General features: G+C 40.4%; 1 protein-coding gene across 2 annotated transcripts in view; it reads right to left on the bottom strand.

The window, feature by feature from the left end:
- Window positions 1–1,277: 1,277 nt before the first annotated feature.
- The window catches only part of PAXIP1 (PAX interacting protein 1), a 102,036-nt gene continuing 84,051 nt past the window's right edge, over window positions 1,278–19,262 (bottom strand). The window contains exons 16-21 of one of the 2 annotated variants that reach the window (XM_075125992.1): window positions 17,384–17,552; window positions 12,858–12,958; window positions 11,015–11,149; window positions 10,847–10,922; window positions 2,583–2,642; window positions 1,278–1,766 (exon numbers count right to left, since the gene is read on the bottom strand). In XM_075125992.1, coding sequence (XP_074982093.1) covers window positions 1,750–1,766; window positions 2,583–2,642; window positions 10,847–10,922; window positions 11,015–11,149; window positions 12,858–12,958; window positions 17,384–17,552 — 558 coding nt within the window. In that variant the 3' untranslated portion in view covers window positions 1,278–1,749. Of the gene's footprint in view, window positions 1,767–2,582; window positions 2,643–10,846; window positions 10,940–11,014; window positions 11,150–12,857; window positions 12,959–17,383; window positions 17,553–19,262 lie in introns of those variants that run through there. The other variant, XM_048837586.2, reaches the window with a different exon arrangement.

Below are 19,262 nucleotides of genomic sequence, written 5' to 3'. Positions count from 1 at the left end.
TAGGAAGTGAAAACTACAATGCTAAAGAAAACTTAAGTGATAGATATTTTCCATGGTGGTAAGAACCTAGGACAACAAGGCTGTTTCCTTAAATATCTTCACACTTAACTCTCAGATTCTAGAAGAGTGCAGTGTACCAACATTCACTGCTTTCTAAATACTTTCAGAGCTCTTGCTGACAATGTCCACATGCCCAAGAGTGAGACTCTGCAGAGGCAATACTCAATGAAGAATCAATATTTATTTTGAATGATACATGTTTCAACAACAACAAAAAAATTCCAATAGATATCACTAGAACTGGCAAAAAAGTCATGAAAATTTTTAGCAAAATTTTTAACTCAAAATTTTATCCAGCTCTAAGATCAGCAGTAAACAGACTGTATAGTTTGAAGATGTCATGTACTATAGCAACCCCAGGGAGGAGCAAAAAATGGTTAAGAAATCACATCAGAGTGCAGGACTCCAGTTCAGCAAGGTACTTAACCATATGCCTAACTTTAAACATTCCCAGAAGGGAAGCAGAGGTAAAATACCACAGATTTTATGTATTCTCTAATAAAGGAGTACTTGTGGCACCTTAGAGACTAACAAATTTATCTGAGGATAAGCTTTTGTGAGCTACAGCTCACTTCATCAGAGTGAGCTGTAGCTCACGAAAGCTCATGCTCAAATTGGTTAGTCTCTAAGGTGCCACAAGTACTCCTTTTCTTTTTGCAGATACAGACTAACACAGCTGCTACTCTGAAACCCATGTATTCTCTAAAACACAAAGTACGTAGTTTTAAATTAAATAGTATTTGCTTCACGAGCAAGCACAAACTCTTCAGGGGAGAGGTAAACATAACTGCTTGTTGATTAAGCAAAATATAGGTGCTCTCAGACTTTTTTTATCTATTTGTTGATCAGGATTAGGAATCTAAAGCAATAAATAAGATGTAATGGCATGTGTATTGCAAGAACAGTTCACTTTTGATAAAATAAAAGTGAAAAAATTGAGATTTTAAAAAATATTTCATAAAATTGATTATACAGAAGAAAGTTATCACAACAGAGTTAAGAGTGTGGGCTGTAGTCACTCCCTCCTTCAAGTTTATAAATGTGTTCCTTCCAACACATTTATACACTTACAAGAATTTCCCTTTAATTTACCTGGCTTTCATATATTTACATACCCCAAAAAATAAACTTAAAATCTTACACCACTTGGAAAAATGATTCACTTTCTTTTACCAGAGTGCCATAACTGCACAATATTTAAAAAAACACCACTAAAATTTAGAGTAAAACACTTATAGTACATTTATTTAAAACTTGGGAAAAATACCAATATAAAAGAAAATAGAGTAAGAAATAAAGTACAAAACATTTTCAGTCTTCAAATCCATAACTTAAGAGACAGCAAGCCCTTTTTATTTTTATTTTCACATCCAAATTTTCCTTTAGGTTGAAGTACCATAGTTAAAATGTTTAAAAACTAGCAAACTAATTAATTATATCTAAAACGGGATCTTTTAAAACAGTAGTATAATACAAAACATAGTAAATTATGTTTTTCTCATAATAAAATTACACATCCTAAAAAAGATGCAGTTTATTTTTGCTTTCCTGCTTTGAACTGCTCATCATCCCAAGGAACACAGCTGGAAAACAGCACTCACAGGAAGTATTAGTTACTTTACACAGTGGCTGGAACAGCTAGATTTAATGCTCCAAGGACTCCAAAGCAATAAGGCATTTTACTATCCATCAAGTAAATTTATATGTAAGTTTGTTAAGGGAACACAACTTTGAAAAATCAGTGCAGAAAACATTTACATAAAACATTAACTCAAAGTATACTACTTGCTTTTCTTACGTGAATATTACTGATAGCTACAGGGTTTACAACATTCTGGACTAATGAGCTATTTGCTACTTCTAGAAACCACTGACATAAAAAAAATTAGATTGAACATAACATTAAGCAAAAGTATAAATTCTATGTTCAGAGTAATCTTTTCTAGAATATACTTCAAACAAGCCACAAATTTTTAGGATTCCTCCCCCCCACCCACACCAATCAATTACATCATATTTATGTAGTACCTTCTTTATCCATCTTTGATACATTATTGCAATCCAAAAATGTTTAGTTTCAGTAATCCAGATAAAATCTGACATTTTAAAATTAATTATTCAGATCACTCCCCAACTCACCTACCCCAAAGTGTTCTCTGCTTTGGGGCATCCGAAGTAATCTGTCAGGTACTGGGAAAACAGCAAGTATGTTTTCCACAAATGCACCCAAGTCTTAAATTCAAGACAAAGCAGGCAGTGTCTAGATAGGTCTAACTGTGCAAAAAGGGAGGAGGATGAATATGACAGAGGAGATTACACATATGAGTGATTGTAATGCCTTCTGTGACTGGAAAAAAGTCACCACATTCATTCCACTTTAAATTGAACCTACATCTCCAGAAACCACAGACTAACATTGTAACTTACCTTGTCTCCTAGTATATAAATACATTTAGTAAAACCACAGAACCTTTCCCAACAATCACTGAAGCATTTCTTGATTTTCATATAAAAAGGATATGATTCATAATCCAGTGTTTGAGTAAGTACTCCAGTCAGAACAAACTCAGCATTATGGACATCTAGAAATATTAAAAAAAAGATTAATATACTACAGAGAGAGCCTTCTTCATTCTACATCACAAGGAGCATGGGGGAATCAGCTGAGATGTCCACTGACAGACCTAGCATTGAACACTGAAGAACTGGAAGATGGGCATTCTCTTAGGATTGTTTTACTGTGACCATATTTCCTCTACCAGTGCAACACAGCTGAAGTCTACTGACTTGGCCTATCTGCTTGACCACTTGCCTGAAACGGACCCTGATCCTGCGCAAAGTTCTGTTTGAGAAAAACCCTGTAAATCACTGAAGCACCCCAGGAGTGCAGTCCTGTCAGTGAAGCACTACAGGAGCACACAGGGAGAGGGGTCTGTCCACACGGAGTTCAGTGCAGGATCAAAGCTTTGATTAGGAAGGTGTTGTTTTTTTCTTTTGTCTGAAGCGTGATTACTGTTGGTTATTGCACTGGGTCCGTATTTGTGGCTACTGCATGTAGACGTTCAAGTACTGTCTGTGTAGATCCCGCTATTGGTGTTTGGGCATCTCATGCACGCAGGTTCAGAAAGTTTGGCCAGCAGTGTCAACTGGGTCCACACATGCACCCTGCATGTCCCAGTTTCCCAAACCCAAGGGCATAAAAGGGAGTGCAGCCCCAACTGCCATTCAGTTCCCTCTGACTGCCTATGGCAGCGAGTTGAAACTGCCTACAGTCCTCCCTGCTACACACAGCAGAGTCAGAACGTCTCTGTTTGTCCCCTCTCCAGCGCAGGATTAGTTTGTGTTCTTCTGTCCTATTGACAAATTTATTTTCTTCAGATCCTTCAGGATTGGTATCAAGGCAATTCCCCCACCTCACACCAAACACAGACCCAAGTGTTTAAGCCCTGCCCTTCAATGATGGCGTCATATCTGCCTATGAAATGGATTCTCACCCTGTGGTTCTTAGGGGGACACATCTCAATGGGTGCTCCACTCTCGGTGTACTTGTGCCCCCATGCCTTTGATCGGAGATTTCTCATAGCAGTGTCTGTTCGGCCTGCACATGCACTACGTTGGGGTGGCTCCGGAACCACACGTGGCTCTTCAGAAGTTAATATGCGGCTCCTTGGATAGGCACTGACTCTGGGGCTGGAGCTACAGGCGCCAACTTTCCAATGTGCCCGGGGGGGTGCTCACTGCTCAACCCTGGCTCTGCCACAGGCCCTGCCCCCACTCCACCCCTTCCTGCTCCCTCCCTTGAGCCTGCCATGCCCTCGCTCCTTCCCCTACCCCCCCCCCCCAAGCCTCCTGCATGCCACAAAACAGCTAATCAGGATGTGGGGGTGGGCGCTGATCTGCGGGGCTGCCGGTGGGCAGGAGGCGCTGGGAGCGGGGTGGGGGGCTGCTGATTTATTACTAAAAAGAAGAGGAGGACTTGTGGCACCTTAGAGACTAACAAATGTATTTGAGCATAAGCTTTCGTGAGCTACAGCTCACTTCACTGGATGCAGCTGTAGCTCACGAAAGCTTATGCTCAAATAAATTTGTTAGTCTGTATTCGCAAAAAGAAAAGGAGGACTTGCAGCCATGTTAGTCTCTAAGGTGCCACTACTCTGAAACCTGATTTATTACTGTGGCTCTTTGGCAATGTACATTGGTAAATTCAGGCTCCTTCTCAGGCTCAGGTTGGTCATCCCTGCGCTACGTCGTCTCATGCTCCACACCGCGTGCAGCATATAATGCTGTGCAGAACTGCCCTCAGTTCCTTCTCTGCTGTGAAGCTCCACAGCACACAGCTCCAAAGCAGAGGGGAAGGAGGGCGAACAGTGAAGCACCTGTAGGGAAATACCTCTCAAAGAGCCAGTTACTGCACTGAGTAACCATTTCTTCTTCTCGTTTGAGTAGTGTCTCCGTCTGTGCTCCATTCTAGGCGACTATGAGCCGTTCCCCTTAAGGAGGAGGGGGCTTCAGAGTTAAGTCCATATTGAATAAAGTAATAAAGCTAAACACAGCAGAGATGACATAACTGTGGATAGTGGAGGGGCACAATTGAAAGGCTTTGGGAGGGGCAGGTGATCTCCCCACGTGTTGCCTCTGCTTCCACTCTCTGACTCACCTCAGAAGGTGGTCTACAAAGCTGGCAGTGGGAAGTGCTTGCACTCCAGCAGCAGGGATGGAGAAGCAGCCCCGTACACCAAGGGGGAAGGAGCTCAGCCTGCAGCCAGTCACCCTGCTTCTTATTCCCTCCCCACGCTGCATGGACAGACGAGTGCAGCCACCAGGGGAGCTGCTGCTGCTTTGCTGCTGGGCGCCCCAACAAATCGGGGCGGGAGGGGAATGACACATGACCCCGCATGCCCGCCCCTCCACGCGTCACCTCTGAAACACAGCACCAGAAGCAGAGTTGTGAGGTTTCGCATAGTGCTCAGCAAAGGCATGTACAGGGGTCAAAGTTGCAGTGCTACATTTTCAGTAATGGGAACATTCTTCAAAAAGGCTTAGATAGACCACACAGAATGAGTACGCATGTCCAAGGCTGCTTGGAAATTGCAAGATTGATAGCAACAACTAAAACAGCCGGATATCCATTTGGAAAGCCTTGAGACTGCAGACCTTTCTGATCTGTCTGCAATTGAGACAAACAATTTGGGACACTTTCTGAAAGATCTAGTCCCATCAAGACAGAAGGCCAGGGCTCTTCTCACTCGCAGAAATTTGGGGAGAAACTGTCATGTGACTATCTTTGAAAAATAAAGTGAAAGGGGGAGTATGCCATAAGGGCCTCTATTTCCCCAACTCGTCGAGCTGACGTGATGGCTACCAAGAATGCCATTTTCATTGATAAATGGAGAAGTGTACATGTAGCCACTGGTTTGAACAGAGCTCTCATAAGACATTTAAGAACCAAGCTAAGGTCCCAAATTGGAGTAGGGTTATTGACTTGCGGAAAGAGATTTTGGAATCCCCTGAGGAATCTCACTGTAATTGGGTAAGCAAGCATGGAATAATCCTTTATTGGGTAGTGGAAGGCTGTGATGACTGTAGCTAGACCCTACTGGAGCTCAGCAACAAACCCAAGTTTGTTTGTTTTTTTAAAACTTTCAGGATGTATTCCAGTGTATCTGACAGCAATGAGGTTACTAGTGGAAAGGTCACACGAAGCAGTGATATTCTGTCCATTTCTGCAAGTGAGTGTAGCACCTTGACTGCTTCCTGCTGCGTAACTGTACTCTTTGTACTCCCTCCGAACAGGTTGTCTCTGAACCTGTGAACAATAGACTAGCCATGCTTTGAGACAAAGAACTTAAGAGATTGGGACAAAGGATCTTCTCATGTTCTTGGGAGATAAGATAAAGAATGGTCCAGAGAATGATTGGTGAGCAAGCGGTCAGCTGTATGAGGTAAGAAAACCATGTTTGTCTGGAACTCTTAGAATAACTCTGCCTTTGTCCTTTTCATCTTCAGCAGAATTTTGGATATTAGAGGAGTCAGAGGGAAGGCATACAACAGACCTGATGTCCACTGAAGGTGAAAGGATTGGTGACCCTGCCTGCCTCTGGAGAGAAACTGAGCACATTTCTTGTTTCTGGCCATGGCAAACAGGTCTATCCAAAGGATGCCCCATTGCCAAAATATGTGGTGAAATGCAGTGGAATCTATTTCTCACTTATGGTTCTGAGAAAAGTATTTGCTGAGTGTATCCACAGTCACAATCTGAGCACCTGGAAGGTAAGCTGCTGTGATGGTTAAAATAGAACATGGCTGATATGTTGTCCATCATGACCTTTATGTGTTTGCCCTGATCAATGGTAGAAATTGGATACATGCATATGATGTCCCTGAACTCTAGGAGGTTGATGTGAAGAGAGGCCTCCTGAGAGGTCCACCTGCCCTGGGCTACGTGGGTGTCCAGATTTGCTCCCCAACCTAACAGGGATGCATCGGTCGTTATAACAATAATTGAGGAATGGCAGGCAAAAAGGACTCCTGTGCAGACGTTGTGAGATTCCTTCAACAAAGGTGGGTATGGAAAATAATGTGGTTAGTCTGGGTCTGCCTGGTGAATAAACAGTCCTGAGCACCCTTAAAGGCAACGCATTCAGTCTTACATGGTCTATAAATGAAAATGTCAGCTGCTATATGTCTCAACAGCTGTAGACAGTTCTTGACTGGAGTCTGTGGGCTGATCTGGATTGTGCTATGTTGGATAGGGCCATGAATCTGTGCATTGGGAGGTAGGCTCTTGCTGCTATTGAATCAAAATAAGCTCCTATGAATTCTAACCCTTGTACAGATCAAGGACTTGTGAATGTTCAATTGTAGGCGCAGCTCAAGGAAGAGGTCCATGGCCTTGCAAGTAGCCAGTGAAGTTTTGTCATGAGAACAACCTTTCAGAAGCCAATCATCTAGGTAAGGGAACACCAGAATTCCTTGTCTGCGGAGGTGTGCTACTACTACTGATGTAACCTTTGGGGCAGATGAGAGACCAAAAGGGAACCCTGCTCTGAAAGTGGTCCTGACCAACAGTAAAACATAGGAATCTTTTGTGAAACAGGTGGATCGCTATATGGAAATATGCGCCCTGAAGTTTGAGGACTCAGACTCAATCCCCTTGGTCCAGAGATGGCATTACTGCTACAAGTGTCACCATTTTGAAATTCTGTGCCTTCACAAATATGTTGAGTTACCTTACATCTAGGATGGGTTTCCAACTGCTATTCTTATTTTTGGAACCAGGAAGAACCTGGAATAAAAACCCTTCCCTCTGTGCTGCATGAGAACAGGCTCTATAGCACCCAAGAGTAGGAGAGCGTCTTTCTTATCTTAGAAGGGGCTCACGAGAGGGTTCCCGGAAGAGGGATGGGGAAGGGGGATTGGCAGGAGGAAGAAAAGTGACCTCGACTGGAGTACTTGATGGAGATGATTTCCAAAACCCACTTGTCTGTAGCGATAGACTCCCAAGCCTGCAGGAAGTGGTAAAGGCAGTCTCTGAAGGGAGGAATGCAGGTGAATCATTGCAGTTGGTATGAATGGGGATGGGAGCTCAGTACCTTGACAACCCTGTCAAAACTGGTTTTCAAGGTGGAAGGGTGAGAGGTCAAAGGTTGGGAAATGGGTACTTTTCTCTCCTCTAGAACTTCTGTCTCTTGTGTTGAGGTTTATATGATCTCTGGGAGCTTGAAAATTGGACAGGGCAGGATCTCTGCACTGTGTGGGACTTACTAAACTTGTGGGTAGGTATATAAATCCCCCAAAAACACGAAGAAGTCCTAGAGTCATTTAAACATGTGCAGAGATGTGTCTGCCCTGTCAGCAGTTTAGTGCCTTCAAACGGGAGGTCTTTGACCATATTGTGGACCTCCTCTGGAAATCCGGAGAGCTGCAGCCAGGAGGCCCTCTTCATAACTACCGCTGTAGAAACGGAACGAGTGGCAGTATCAGCAGCGTCGACAGAGGCCTGCAGAAATGTTCTGGCAAGAAGCTGGCCTTCTGCAATAGTTGCTTGGAACTGCTCTTTGTTCTGTTGGTAGATGCTCAGGAAAGGAATTCAGCTCGGTATAATTTGTATAGTTATATTTTGCCATCAATTGCTGGCGGTTGGCTATTCTGAACTGTAAAGTAGCTGACAAACAAGATTTTCTACTGAACAAGTTGAAACTCTTATGATTTCTATCATAGAGCAGACATTTAGTGTGGTGCTGCCTTCTGTGTGTGCATTAACCACCTTGACCACCAGGGAGTTAGGAGAGGGATATGAAAATAAAGATTCTGAATACTTACAGGGGACATAATATTTCTTATCCACTCTCTTGCACATGGATGGAATTGTGCACAGGGTGTGCCAGATAACCTTTGCAGGGTCTAGGAGACCTCATTAACAGGCAGGGCCATGTGGGCCGATTAAGCTGTATGAAGGATGTCAAGCAGCTTATGATATGGCTCTTTAACCTCCTCATGAGGGATCTTCAAAGAATCCATGAGTCTCTTGATAAGGTTCTGGAACTGCCGAAAATTGTCAGCCAGGGATGGTGGAGGTGGCTTAACAGCTTCATCCGGGGATTAAGGAGAGATGTTGGCTGGTGGAAAGACCTCTTCATTAGCCCTAGCTTCCTGTTCCTCAAAGGCTTCTTCCTGAGGTTCTGGTCTCCCAGAGAGAGAGAGAGAGAGAGAGAGAGGGTGATGAAGGCTATCTATCTCTCTGACAGGTGGTACTTGAGGCCCTAGAGAATTGCTGATGGTAGGCCACTTAGGGGCCCAGTATGGCCAATGGGGTGGTGCATATGGCATGGGTGGAGGCATCCATGGGAGCTTCTATCAGAGAGATGGTGGCTGTGGACATCTCTCATGAATGTGATTAAATTCCTTAGAGGCCTCTGGAAAAGTGCCTTTATAAGGGTGGAGAGGGCAGCCTTGGACAGATATTTGAGAGACCGAGGCAAGATCTTCATCAGAATCCTCCTTTTCCAGATCACTCTGGAGTGGTGGAGCACTGGAAGAAACAGAAGGTAAAACTGTCTGTACTGGACGGGTGTCAGGAGAGCTGCAGGTCGTTGGTACTGAGAGCAGATCAGAGTCAAACAATGGTGAGTCAGGCATCTTGGAAACAGCGAGGTCTTGGGGAAAACAAAACTTTTGCAGTACCGAGAGTGTTGTCAGTACCACGTCCATGGCCTGAGCCGAAGTAATGGTGGCTGAGGGAGTTGCGGGGACTATGTGTCTCAAATGCTCTGAGGTGAGTCCAGATGGAGCCTGAGCGAGTACCAAGTGAGAAGAGGTAGAGCTCTTCTTGCTGCCTTGCTTCCCTGACTGTACCAATGGCCTACTGGAGCCCGACGATCCGGAGTCTTTAGGCTTAACCGTGTCCTTGGTACTTGAGAAACCAGCAGCCTAGTGGATGCCAGGTTGGAGACCAATGGGTGCTGAACTAGCTGGTGTCCTTGGCCACCAAGGCTTCTCTGAGGTAGATTCCATTCCTGGAGAACTCAAAGCACTATCTTTGGAAGACTGAGAGGAATCGTGGGTTCTCCTCTTAGATGGGAGACAGTAGAGGTAGCCCACTTATTCAGACACCAGCATATAGCAAGGTGCAGCGAGGTTCAGAGGCTGGGTGCAGCAAGTTCTCCATCATGAGGAGCTGAAATTTGATCCTGTTTTTTCTGGCTCTAGATTTTAATGCCAGGCAGAAGTTGCACTTTTGGGATATATGAGATTCCCTAAGGCAATGGATGCACTAGGAGTGTCTCTCACTCACTAGCACTGCCTCCTGGCATGATAGGCAGCATTTGAAATCAGGATAACCAGGCATGCCCATAATATATATCTTTCTAGTTGTTGTTAATGTGTAGTTATATATGAATAACTACACACTAACAACAACTATTATAAGAGCTATGGGGTCCCAGTTGAGGTAAACATCAACACGGATGGCTGCTAAGGCTCTGTCTCAGACCAAGGCAGTTAAGAAGAAACTGAGGGTGGTTCGCGCACAGAGTGCTATATAACCACGGTGTGGAGCATAAGACTGGGTGACACACATGCACAGGCCAAATGGGCACTTATCTGAAATCTCGAAACGCACAGAAGGAGCAAGCACACCTAGAATAAAGTACCCAGAGGGACACTACTTGAAGAAAAATTGATTACTCTGCCTTGGAGACACTGACAACTTCAAAATCACATTTCCATCTGAAAATGCTGTACCTACTATTTAAGTTATGAGGATTTTAGGAGATATACCGAGATCAGAAAATAAACCTAAAACAGAGAAAGATATGCAGTTTGTGCATTTGTTGCTAGTCAACTGCATTTTCTGTCTTATGAATTGGTATGATGACATTACTCAAGCACTACCGAGTTGGCAAGGACTAACATGCAGTCTTTTTGGTCCTGGAAGAGTATTCTGCAGTAGCAGAGCTGAAACTGAAAGGCAGCAGAAAATTTGCACATAAAGGTGGCAGGAAGGAGAAGGTAGGGGTCTGACCTATTGGGGGACAGTAATGGGTCTACTCAAGCATCAGCAGGTGAACAGGAAAACCCCTATATATTCTATTTTAGAACCGAGGACATAATATTAAAAAGGTGCTTCGTCATATTTGATTTTTTTTTTTGAAGTAGACAGTATTCCTTTAGCTGCATTTTAATCTAGGACTGTTCCCAGTAATAGGTGCATGTACTTAAACAAAATGAAAAATAAATACAGTCAACAAATTTATGATTTGGAATTCTATTAGTAGTTCACACGTACCTATGCCTCTGGCAAAATATTCTCGACATAAGTGAAGATCATTTTCACAGGATATCAAGATTATCGCTGACAAACTCTACATTAAAAAAAATACTAAATATGAGTTCAAATAAGAGAACAATATATTTTATACATAATAGTTAGAAAGCCAAGCGATACTGTACTCACTTTGTTCTGTTTGTGTTCCATAAGTTTTCGAAAAGAAGGTTGTTTGGATAATACTTTCCCTCCTGCACATTCCACAATTGCCTTCATGGTGGAAAGACTAGGACAAATTCCAGGCGTAATGTAAAAATATTTTCCCTAAAAACAAACAATGTTTTAAAAAACATACACATACACCTATCAATAAGATGTAAAAAAAGGGGAAAGTAAAGAATACAACTTTTGATCCTTTAGCACCTGATGAGTTGTATAGTGCTGACATCCACTATAATGCAAGGGTCATTTTATAAATTATGAAGCAGATCTTCAGCTGGTGTAAACTGTCACAGCTCCATTAAGAGCTATGACAATTTACATGAGATAAAGATCTGCCCCTATTTACCTAAAATCTTTCTGTGACACTTACAATAATGACCATAAAACCTTCAAATGGTAAATATTTTCTGAATGAATACTAAACAGCAATTAGGTAAGGATGTAAAAAGAAACACCCTATTTCAACCGTGTGGTTGCCCCATGGCTTGCAAAAGGACTTCTACAAAGAAAAGTTAAGTCTTATTGTCCAATGTATAACCACTAAATTTCTATTTCTATCTAATTTCTGTATCTAGCTATCTAATTTCACAGACAATTTCTTACTGTCCAATTTATAACCACTAATTTCTATTGTCTGCCAACAAAACTACAACTAGCTTTCTGCCTGCTTGAGACTCTTAATACAGGGGATCATATACAGTGTATTTTATCTGTTCCTACTTGCTAGAGGGAAGATGTGTTCTTGCCATCTGAACTGGTGAAGAGATGCTATTTTAACTTTTGATCCTCCAGCCAACTTTACTTGCAGAAAAAAACTGAAGTTTTACATTATTTTTGGCTTCTGAATTTCTGATTGAAGTATGCCAGGTGCAAAAGGTTTTATGCTAGATCCCTCACGAGTTATTTTGACATGCCGAAAGTGACAGATTAAAAAAAAAAAATGTCTAGGTAAATTGGTCTCTGTTAAAACAACACTTCCACTCCAAATCTCAAATTGTTTCGTATAATGCACAATCCTGGGGCAAAGTTCAGGAAAGTCATCTTTTAGATGAGATGTGTCTCATTATGTATTGCTTTCAGGACAAAGGTGAATGTGTTTTCTTGTTTGCTGTGAAAACACAGCACAGAAAGGCCAACAGAAACAGTTTTTCTTTACGTATAAGAATAAAACCAACAGTGAATAGATGTAGTGTATTCCAATAGCAATACTATCTGACATATGATTTTAGTAATTTCCAGGTTATTTCATTGTAAGTTTTTACATGAAATATTTAGAAATCTACCCATACAAATATTCTTAGAAGAATCATATCATTCTGCTCTTAACAGGAGTCTGAAAGTGAAGTGACTGTACAGATGAAACTAGTTTGCATATATGTTTTCTATTAAGAAGTCAGACTGCTTTGAAAGATTATGAAACTGCATTACAACTTTGGCTCTAAGTGGAACTTTAATTCAAAGCTAACAATAAAAATATCACACTTGTATCAGCATTGTGCAATAAACATATATATAAGATTGTTTCCCCTATAAGTGCATGTATAAATTTCAGCTATAAATAGCAATAACACATTCTAGAGAGTTCTTTCATTTGGTTTTAGACACCCAAGTTTTTAGCCTTTTGTGTTACTCTGCCTTCTTGCAGAGGAAAGCTGTCTTATTACTTAAGCACATGTTTGGGAAAAGCATTAATAATTATCAAAAAAATGTACTTAAGATTGATCAAATGAGCGACCAAGCATGTTTTGTCCTTTATTGTAGCAATGAAACAAAAAATATGTATTTACGCATGTTATTAAAATGTGTGTACCTTAAAAAGCGGAGCCACTTGTGCTCTCTTTAGAGACTCCTCTAAACTGAAGCAGAAAAGCACCTCAGCTTCTGCATCTCGGAGCATGAAGTTCTGCTCATCTGAAAAAAAAAATATACACATTACAAATGTGACAAAGGAAGAAAAGATGTCAATGTAACTCTTTATCCAGATTCAAACCCTATTTCAAACTTAGTTATAAAAAACTAATGGTAAAAAAAATTAAAAATCTCACTTGTTTTGATGTGACATGAACATAATCCCATTGTTAAGAAAAAGCTGCCTTTTACTGAAGTCAAGCAACTAAAAAATGTTGTACATTTAAAAGTCACGACTCCTGTATAAAATGTGTTTTTATTATTATTTAATTTTACTATTATTGTTGAGGATCAACCAAAATTACTGACTGACAAAAATTCTTAATATTTCTTTATTTTTGTTGCGTTTACTTTGTCCATTTGACAGCATTTTCTATCTTATATGGGCCCCATAATTTCTGTACTGGAGAGCTTCAAGCCACATTAATGCATTTATCCCCATTTATGAAAACAAAGGCACAAAGTGGTTAACTGAGTTGTGCCCAAGACACAAAGGAAATATGTGACAGCCCATGGAATTGACTCCCAGTCCACAGCCGTAGCCACCTGGCAATCTTTCCATTTGTTTCCCCTGCATAGTCAGTCAGCATTTCCTTTTGCTTGGGCGGGATTTTCTTCCCTCAGGTCTCTCACTCACACCCCATCCCTACCCTCATACCAAAACAGGAGGGGGAAATTATTATTATTTTTTTTTAAAAAAAGCATAGTAAAATCAAAAAGACAGGTAGGGTGACTTGGGATAGATGTTGTACCTGAAAATACATAACTCCTTTTACTACTATCGATTACATTTCAAACTGATAGTCTCCCTTCAGTTCTATACAGTGTGAGAATGTCAACTTCTCCTCACATTTTTTAGTTACACCTTTTAATAGCTTTCTTACAGTTTATTGTTTTGTTTGATATGGCTGGACAAAGCAAGATAAAACTCTACCTCACGTTTATAAACAAGAAAATATTTCCTGCTTATTATCTATAGTTTTAAGTCTTTGCAGTGGTTTGGCAGCAACACCATGTGTTTAACTAACCAAATAAATAAAAAGTTCAAACACATATTATATATATTATACATACACACACACGGTACTGTGAGCTTTTACAGGTAGTCGTCGTACATGTAGGTACCAATGACAAAGGGAAGGATAGAAGAAAGGTGCTGGAAGCCAAATTTAGGCTGGTAGATAAGCAATTGAAGTCCAGGACCTCCATGGTAGCATTTTCTGAAATGCTTCCAGTTCCACGCACAGGGCCACTTAGACAGGCAGAACTGCAGGGTACCAATGTGTGGATGAGACAATGGTGTAGGGAGGAGGGGGTTTAGATTTATTAGGAACTGGGGAAACTTTTGGGAAAGGGGGAGCCTATACAGGAAGGATGGGCTCCACCTGAACCAAAATGGAACCAGATGGCTGGCACTTAAAATTAAAAAGGTCATAGAGCAGTTTTTAAACTAAGGGCTGGGGGAAAGCTGACAGGTGCAGAGAAGTACATGGTTTGGACAGAGACATCCCTAAGGGGAGGATCTATAAATGGAGATTCTCTATGTCCTAGTAAGGAGGAGAGGATTGAAGATGATAAAATATGGGTAGGATATGATTAGAAACAGTTACATGAAAAAGAGTCCCATTCAATTACAACATGTCATGGCAGACAGCTAAAATGTGACAAGTTTTTAAAATGCTTACATACCAATACTAGAAGTCTAAATACTAAGATGGGTGAACTAGAGTGCCTCATATTAAATGAGGATATTGATATAAAACAGGCATCACAGAAACTTTGTGGAACCAGGATAACTGATGGGACACCGTAATACCAGGGTACAAAATATGTCAGGAGGACAGAACAGGTCGTGCTGGTGGGGAAGTGGCACTGTATGTGAAAGAAAGGGTAGAATGAAATGAAGTAAAAAAATCTTAAACAAACCAACCTGTCCCATAGAATCTCTATGGATAGTAATTTCATGCTCAAATAAGAAGAATATAGCAGTAGGGATATACTACTGACCATGTGACCAGGATGGTGACAGTGATTCCGAAATGCTCAGGGAGATTAGAGAGGCTATAAAAATAAACTCAATAATAACGGGGGATTTCAACTATCCCCATATTGACTGGGTACATATCACCTCAGGACAGGATGCAGAGATAAAGTTTCTTGACACCTTAAATGACTGCTTCTTGGAGTGACTAGTCCTGGAACCCACAAGAGGAGAGACAATTCTTGATTTAGTCCTCAGTGGAGCACAGGATATGATTCAAGAGGTGAATATAACTAGACCGTTTGATAATAGGACCACAATATAATTAAATTTAACTTCCCTGTGGCAGGGAAATCATCACAGCAGCCCAACATGGTAGCATTTAATTTCAGAAAGGGGAACTACATAAAAATGAGTTCTGCGGAAAAGGACCTAGGGGTGACAGTGGACGAGAAGCTGGATATGAGTCAAAAGTGTGCCCTTGTTGCCAAGAAGGCCAATGGCATTTTGGGATGTATAAGTAGGGGCATAGCGAGCAGATCGAGGGACGTGATTGTTCCCCTCTATTCGACACTGGTGAGGCCTCATCTGGAGTACTGTGTCCAGTTTTGGGCCCCACACTACAAGAAGGATGTGGATAAATTGGAGAGAGTCCAGCGAAGGGCAACAAAAATGATTAGGGGTCTGGAACACATGACTTATGAGGAGAGGCTGAGGGAACTGGGATGGTTTAGTCTGCAGAAGAGAAGAATGAGAGGGGATTTGATAGCTGCTTTCAACTACCTGAGAGGTGGTTCCAGAGAGGATGGTTCTAGACTATTCTCAGTGGTAGAAGAGGACAGGACAAGGAGTAATGGTCTCAAGTTGCAGTGGGGGAGGTTTAGGTTGGATATTAGGAAAAACTTTTTCACTAGGAGGGTGGTGAAACACTGAAATGCGTTACCTAGGGAGGTGGTAGAATCTCCTTCCTTAGAAGTTTTTAAGGTCAGGCTTGACAAAGCCCTGACTGGGATGATTTAATTGGGGATTGGTCCTGCTTTGAGCAGGGGGTTGGACTAGATGACCTTCTGGGGTCCCTTCCAACCCTGATATTCTATGATTCTATGAGGAAGTTAGTGAAACAGCAATTAAAAGGAGCAGTGCCAAAAGTGAAATCCTTGCAAGCTGCATGGAAACTTTGTAAAGACACCACAATAGAGACTCAATTTAAATGTATACCCCAAATTTAAAAATGTAGTGAGAGAACCAAAAAAAGTGCCACCGTGGCTAAACAACAAAGTAAAAGAAGCAGTGAGAGGCAAAAAGGCATCCCTTAAAAAGTGGAAATTAAATCTTAGTAAGGAAAATACAAAGGAGCACAAAAGCTCTGGCAAGTGATGTGTAAAAATATAATTAGAAAGGCCAAAAAAGAATTTGAAGAATAGCTAGCCAAAGACTCAAAAAGTAATAGCAAAAAAATTTTTAAGTACATCAGAAGTAGGAAGCCTGCTAAACAACCAGTGGGGCCACTGTACGATCAATATATATATACACAAGCACACACACTTCCAGTCCTAAATGCACTTTTATCCACAAGTGCATTGGACTCAAGCTTTCATCTTTACTTAAGAAAAATTCCTGTTAAGCACACCTCCTAATTTAATTTAATAAAAGAGGTGGATCAACATTAGTTATTTTTTCTTTGTCTACATTACAGTCATGCCTACCAACATAATGCATAAAATGTGCACTTTTGTTTTTGACTGTTTTTCCAAATAAATAAATTAATAAATCCCCTCCCACCCCCCAAAAAAACCCAACCAACCAACCTGGACACCTAAAAAGTAGCAGAAGTGCAAGTGGGTGAAGCACTCGTTAAAATTATGGTTGGCAAAAACAGAAATACAGAAAAGGGAGGGAGGGTTATGAAGGCTTGAAGTAATATTAGTGCATACTATGCTATTTGATAATTCAGAAAGTTTAAAAAATAAACATTTTATTAAAAGTTATTAAAAGTTAAGAAAAAAGGAACTAGTTTTCTTTCCTTTGGGTAAAGTAATTGGTATTAAACCATGCGTAAAGCTGAACGCAGAGGGCTTTAATTGAAAGAGAAAAAGTTAATAGAAAACCAAAGTGAATTTTGTTCCTGTGATAGCACTAAACCGATAGCAGAACCCTTATTCAACCATGAAATATTTTTAAAAAATTAAACATTTTGTCAGTTCTAAAATACAAAACAGACTGCTAAAGTCTTAGCTGTCAACTATGTGGAGAATTATGTTTGAAGTTTTACATACAATTTATTCATACAATAACTGAATGCCTAATATCACATTCCAAAAAGGCTGTCTAAACAAAGTCAACCACCAAAACATATGTTTTGTTCAAATTACCACCCTTGCATACTTTTTTTTTTTTTTAAAGTTCAGTTTATCGATAGTGAATGAGTGATTCTAGTATTCACTTACCAACAAATTTCTGGCATTTGAAACACTCTTCTAACCACTCCGGAGTTACTATGTGCTTGACTACTGAAATTGCTGTCAGGAACTTTACAGTACGGGTCACTTTGCTGGCAACTAAATGTGTGCATTTCTGTGCAGATTCTGCTACTTCACCCCCAAGAATGTAGAGTTTCTGAAAGTTAGAATCATAGAATTATAGAAATGTAGGGCTGGAAGGGATCTTCAGAAGTCATCTAGTCCAGTCCTCTGTGCTGAGGCAGGACCAAATAAACCTAGATCATCTAGATTACCTAATCTGTTCTTAAAAACCTCCAATGATGGGGATCCCACAACCACCCTTGGAAAACTATTCCAGTGCCTAATTATCCTTATAGTTGGAAAGTTTTTCCTGCTATCTAACCTACATCTCCCTTGTTGCAGATTAAGCCCATTTTTCTTGTCCTATCTTCAGCGGAGATGCAGTACAATCGACCCCTTCATTACAGCTCTTAATATATTTGAAGACTATTAGGACTGCTCCCTCCCCTCCATCAACCAAGTCTTCTTTTCTCAAGACTAAACATGCCAACTGTTTTTTAACCTTTGCTCACAGGTCAGATTTTTCTACTCCTTTTATCATTTCTGTTGCTTGCCTCAATTCCAAACAAACTAGGAACTGAATACTCACTAAAAACTAAATGATATCTCATCCACAGCATCATTATGAAAAACAGCAATATTATGCAATACAAATGAGGTACCGATTAAATAAGAAACATAGGATATTTGTGGCTTTGTCTAAAATGCACATTAACAAGAGGTCCATCATAAACTCATTCCTGTATCTATTAGAACTGGTTGGAAAACTGAATTTCCATCAAATGGGAAATTCCACATTTTAAAATTGAAATTTCTTGCAGAAAAAAAATTAAAAAAAAAAAAAGATTTGGAATCATCAAAATATTCCAATTCACTAATGTCCAAACATTTTGATAATGTTAAAACAATAAAATATAAATAAAATACAGCTGAAACAAAACATGTCAACGTTCTCAAAATGAAATGGGAAAGTCAAAATGAATCATTTTGGACTTTACTGAAAATTTCATCAACATAGACATGTTTTGCAGTAATGTTTATTTTGACAAAACTGTACTTTTTGACAGAAAATTGTTTGGCCTAAATGTTTTGAGCAGGTCTAGTAACTATTAAATAAAAATATATATTTTTGGAGACATGTATCCCATACTAATCACAAGAAAATTACAAATAGATTCTCACAAATGCAGTGAAATCTACCATGGTACAGACTACTGTGAACACCACTATTTAACAAGGAACCAGAATTATTACTATCAAATATAGCTCAATCATGAGCATAGCTGTCCTCAATTCTTCCTGTTTGAACTAGAAATACTTCTCCCCAGCCTGAATTTACATTTTTAAGATTACATTAATAAAAACATTAAAAAGGATAGAGTGGGAAGCATAAAGCAGTCATCAACACTACTACAGCCCAGAGGCTGCATTAGCTGCTATGTAGTTCTATAGTGATGCTCTGTTGATTGCTAGTGGTGATGGTACTAAGGTAGGCAGACTCCGTGACACCCCAGCATATCCTCCTCATATCATGCTTACTTGGGCGATGTTCAGGCAAAAGTATCTGGGCCTGAGGGAAGATGTGGAAGTTTCATTCCAAACCAATGAAACTCCCCAATATTCACTTTCTGTAGAGCACATATATGCATCTTATAAATGCCAAACTGGTAAATCTATGAAGTGTACACACTTCCTACATGAAATAAATAGGTGATTTTTAAAGTTTCAATAGGTTTACAAAGCTATGCCATGTAAATATCAAAGACAAAACAATTGTACCAACAGTGAGCTTTTGTTTAGATAA

Source organism: Caretta caretta, chromosome 2 (assembly GCF_965140235.1).
Source record: "Caretta caretta isolate rCarCar2 chromosome 2, rCarCar1.hap1, whole genome shotgun sequence".
NCBI lineage: Eukaryota > Metazoa > Chordata > Testudines > Cheloniidae > Caretta > Caretta caretta.
The sequence above is the reverse complement of the archived record's forward strand: the minus strand, read 5'-3'. Positions and strand labels throughout refer to the sequence as shown.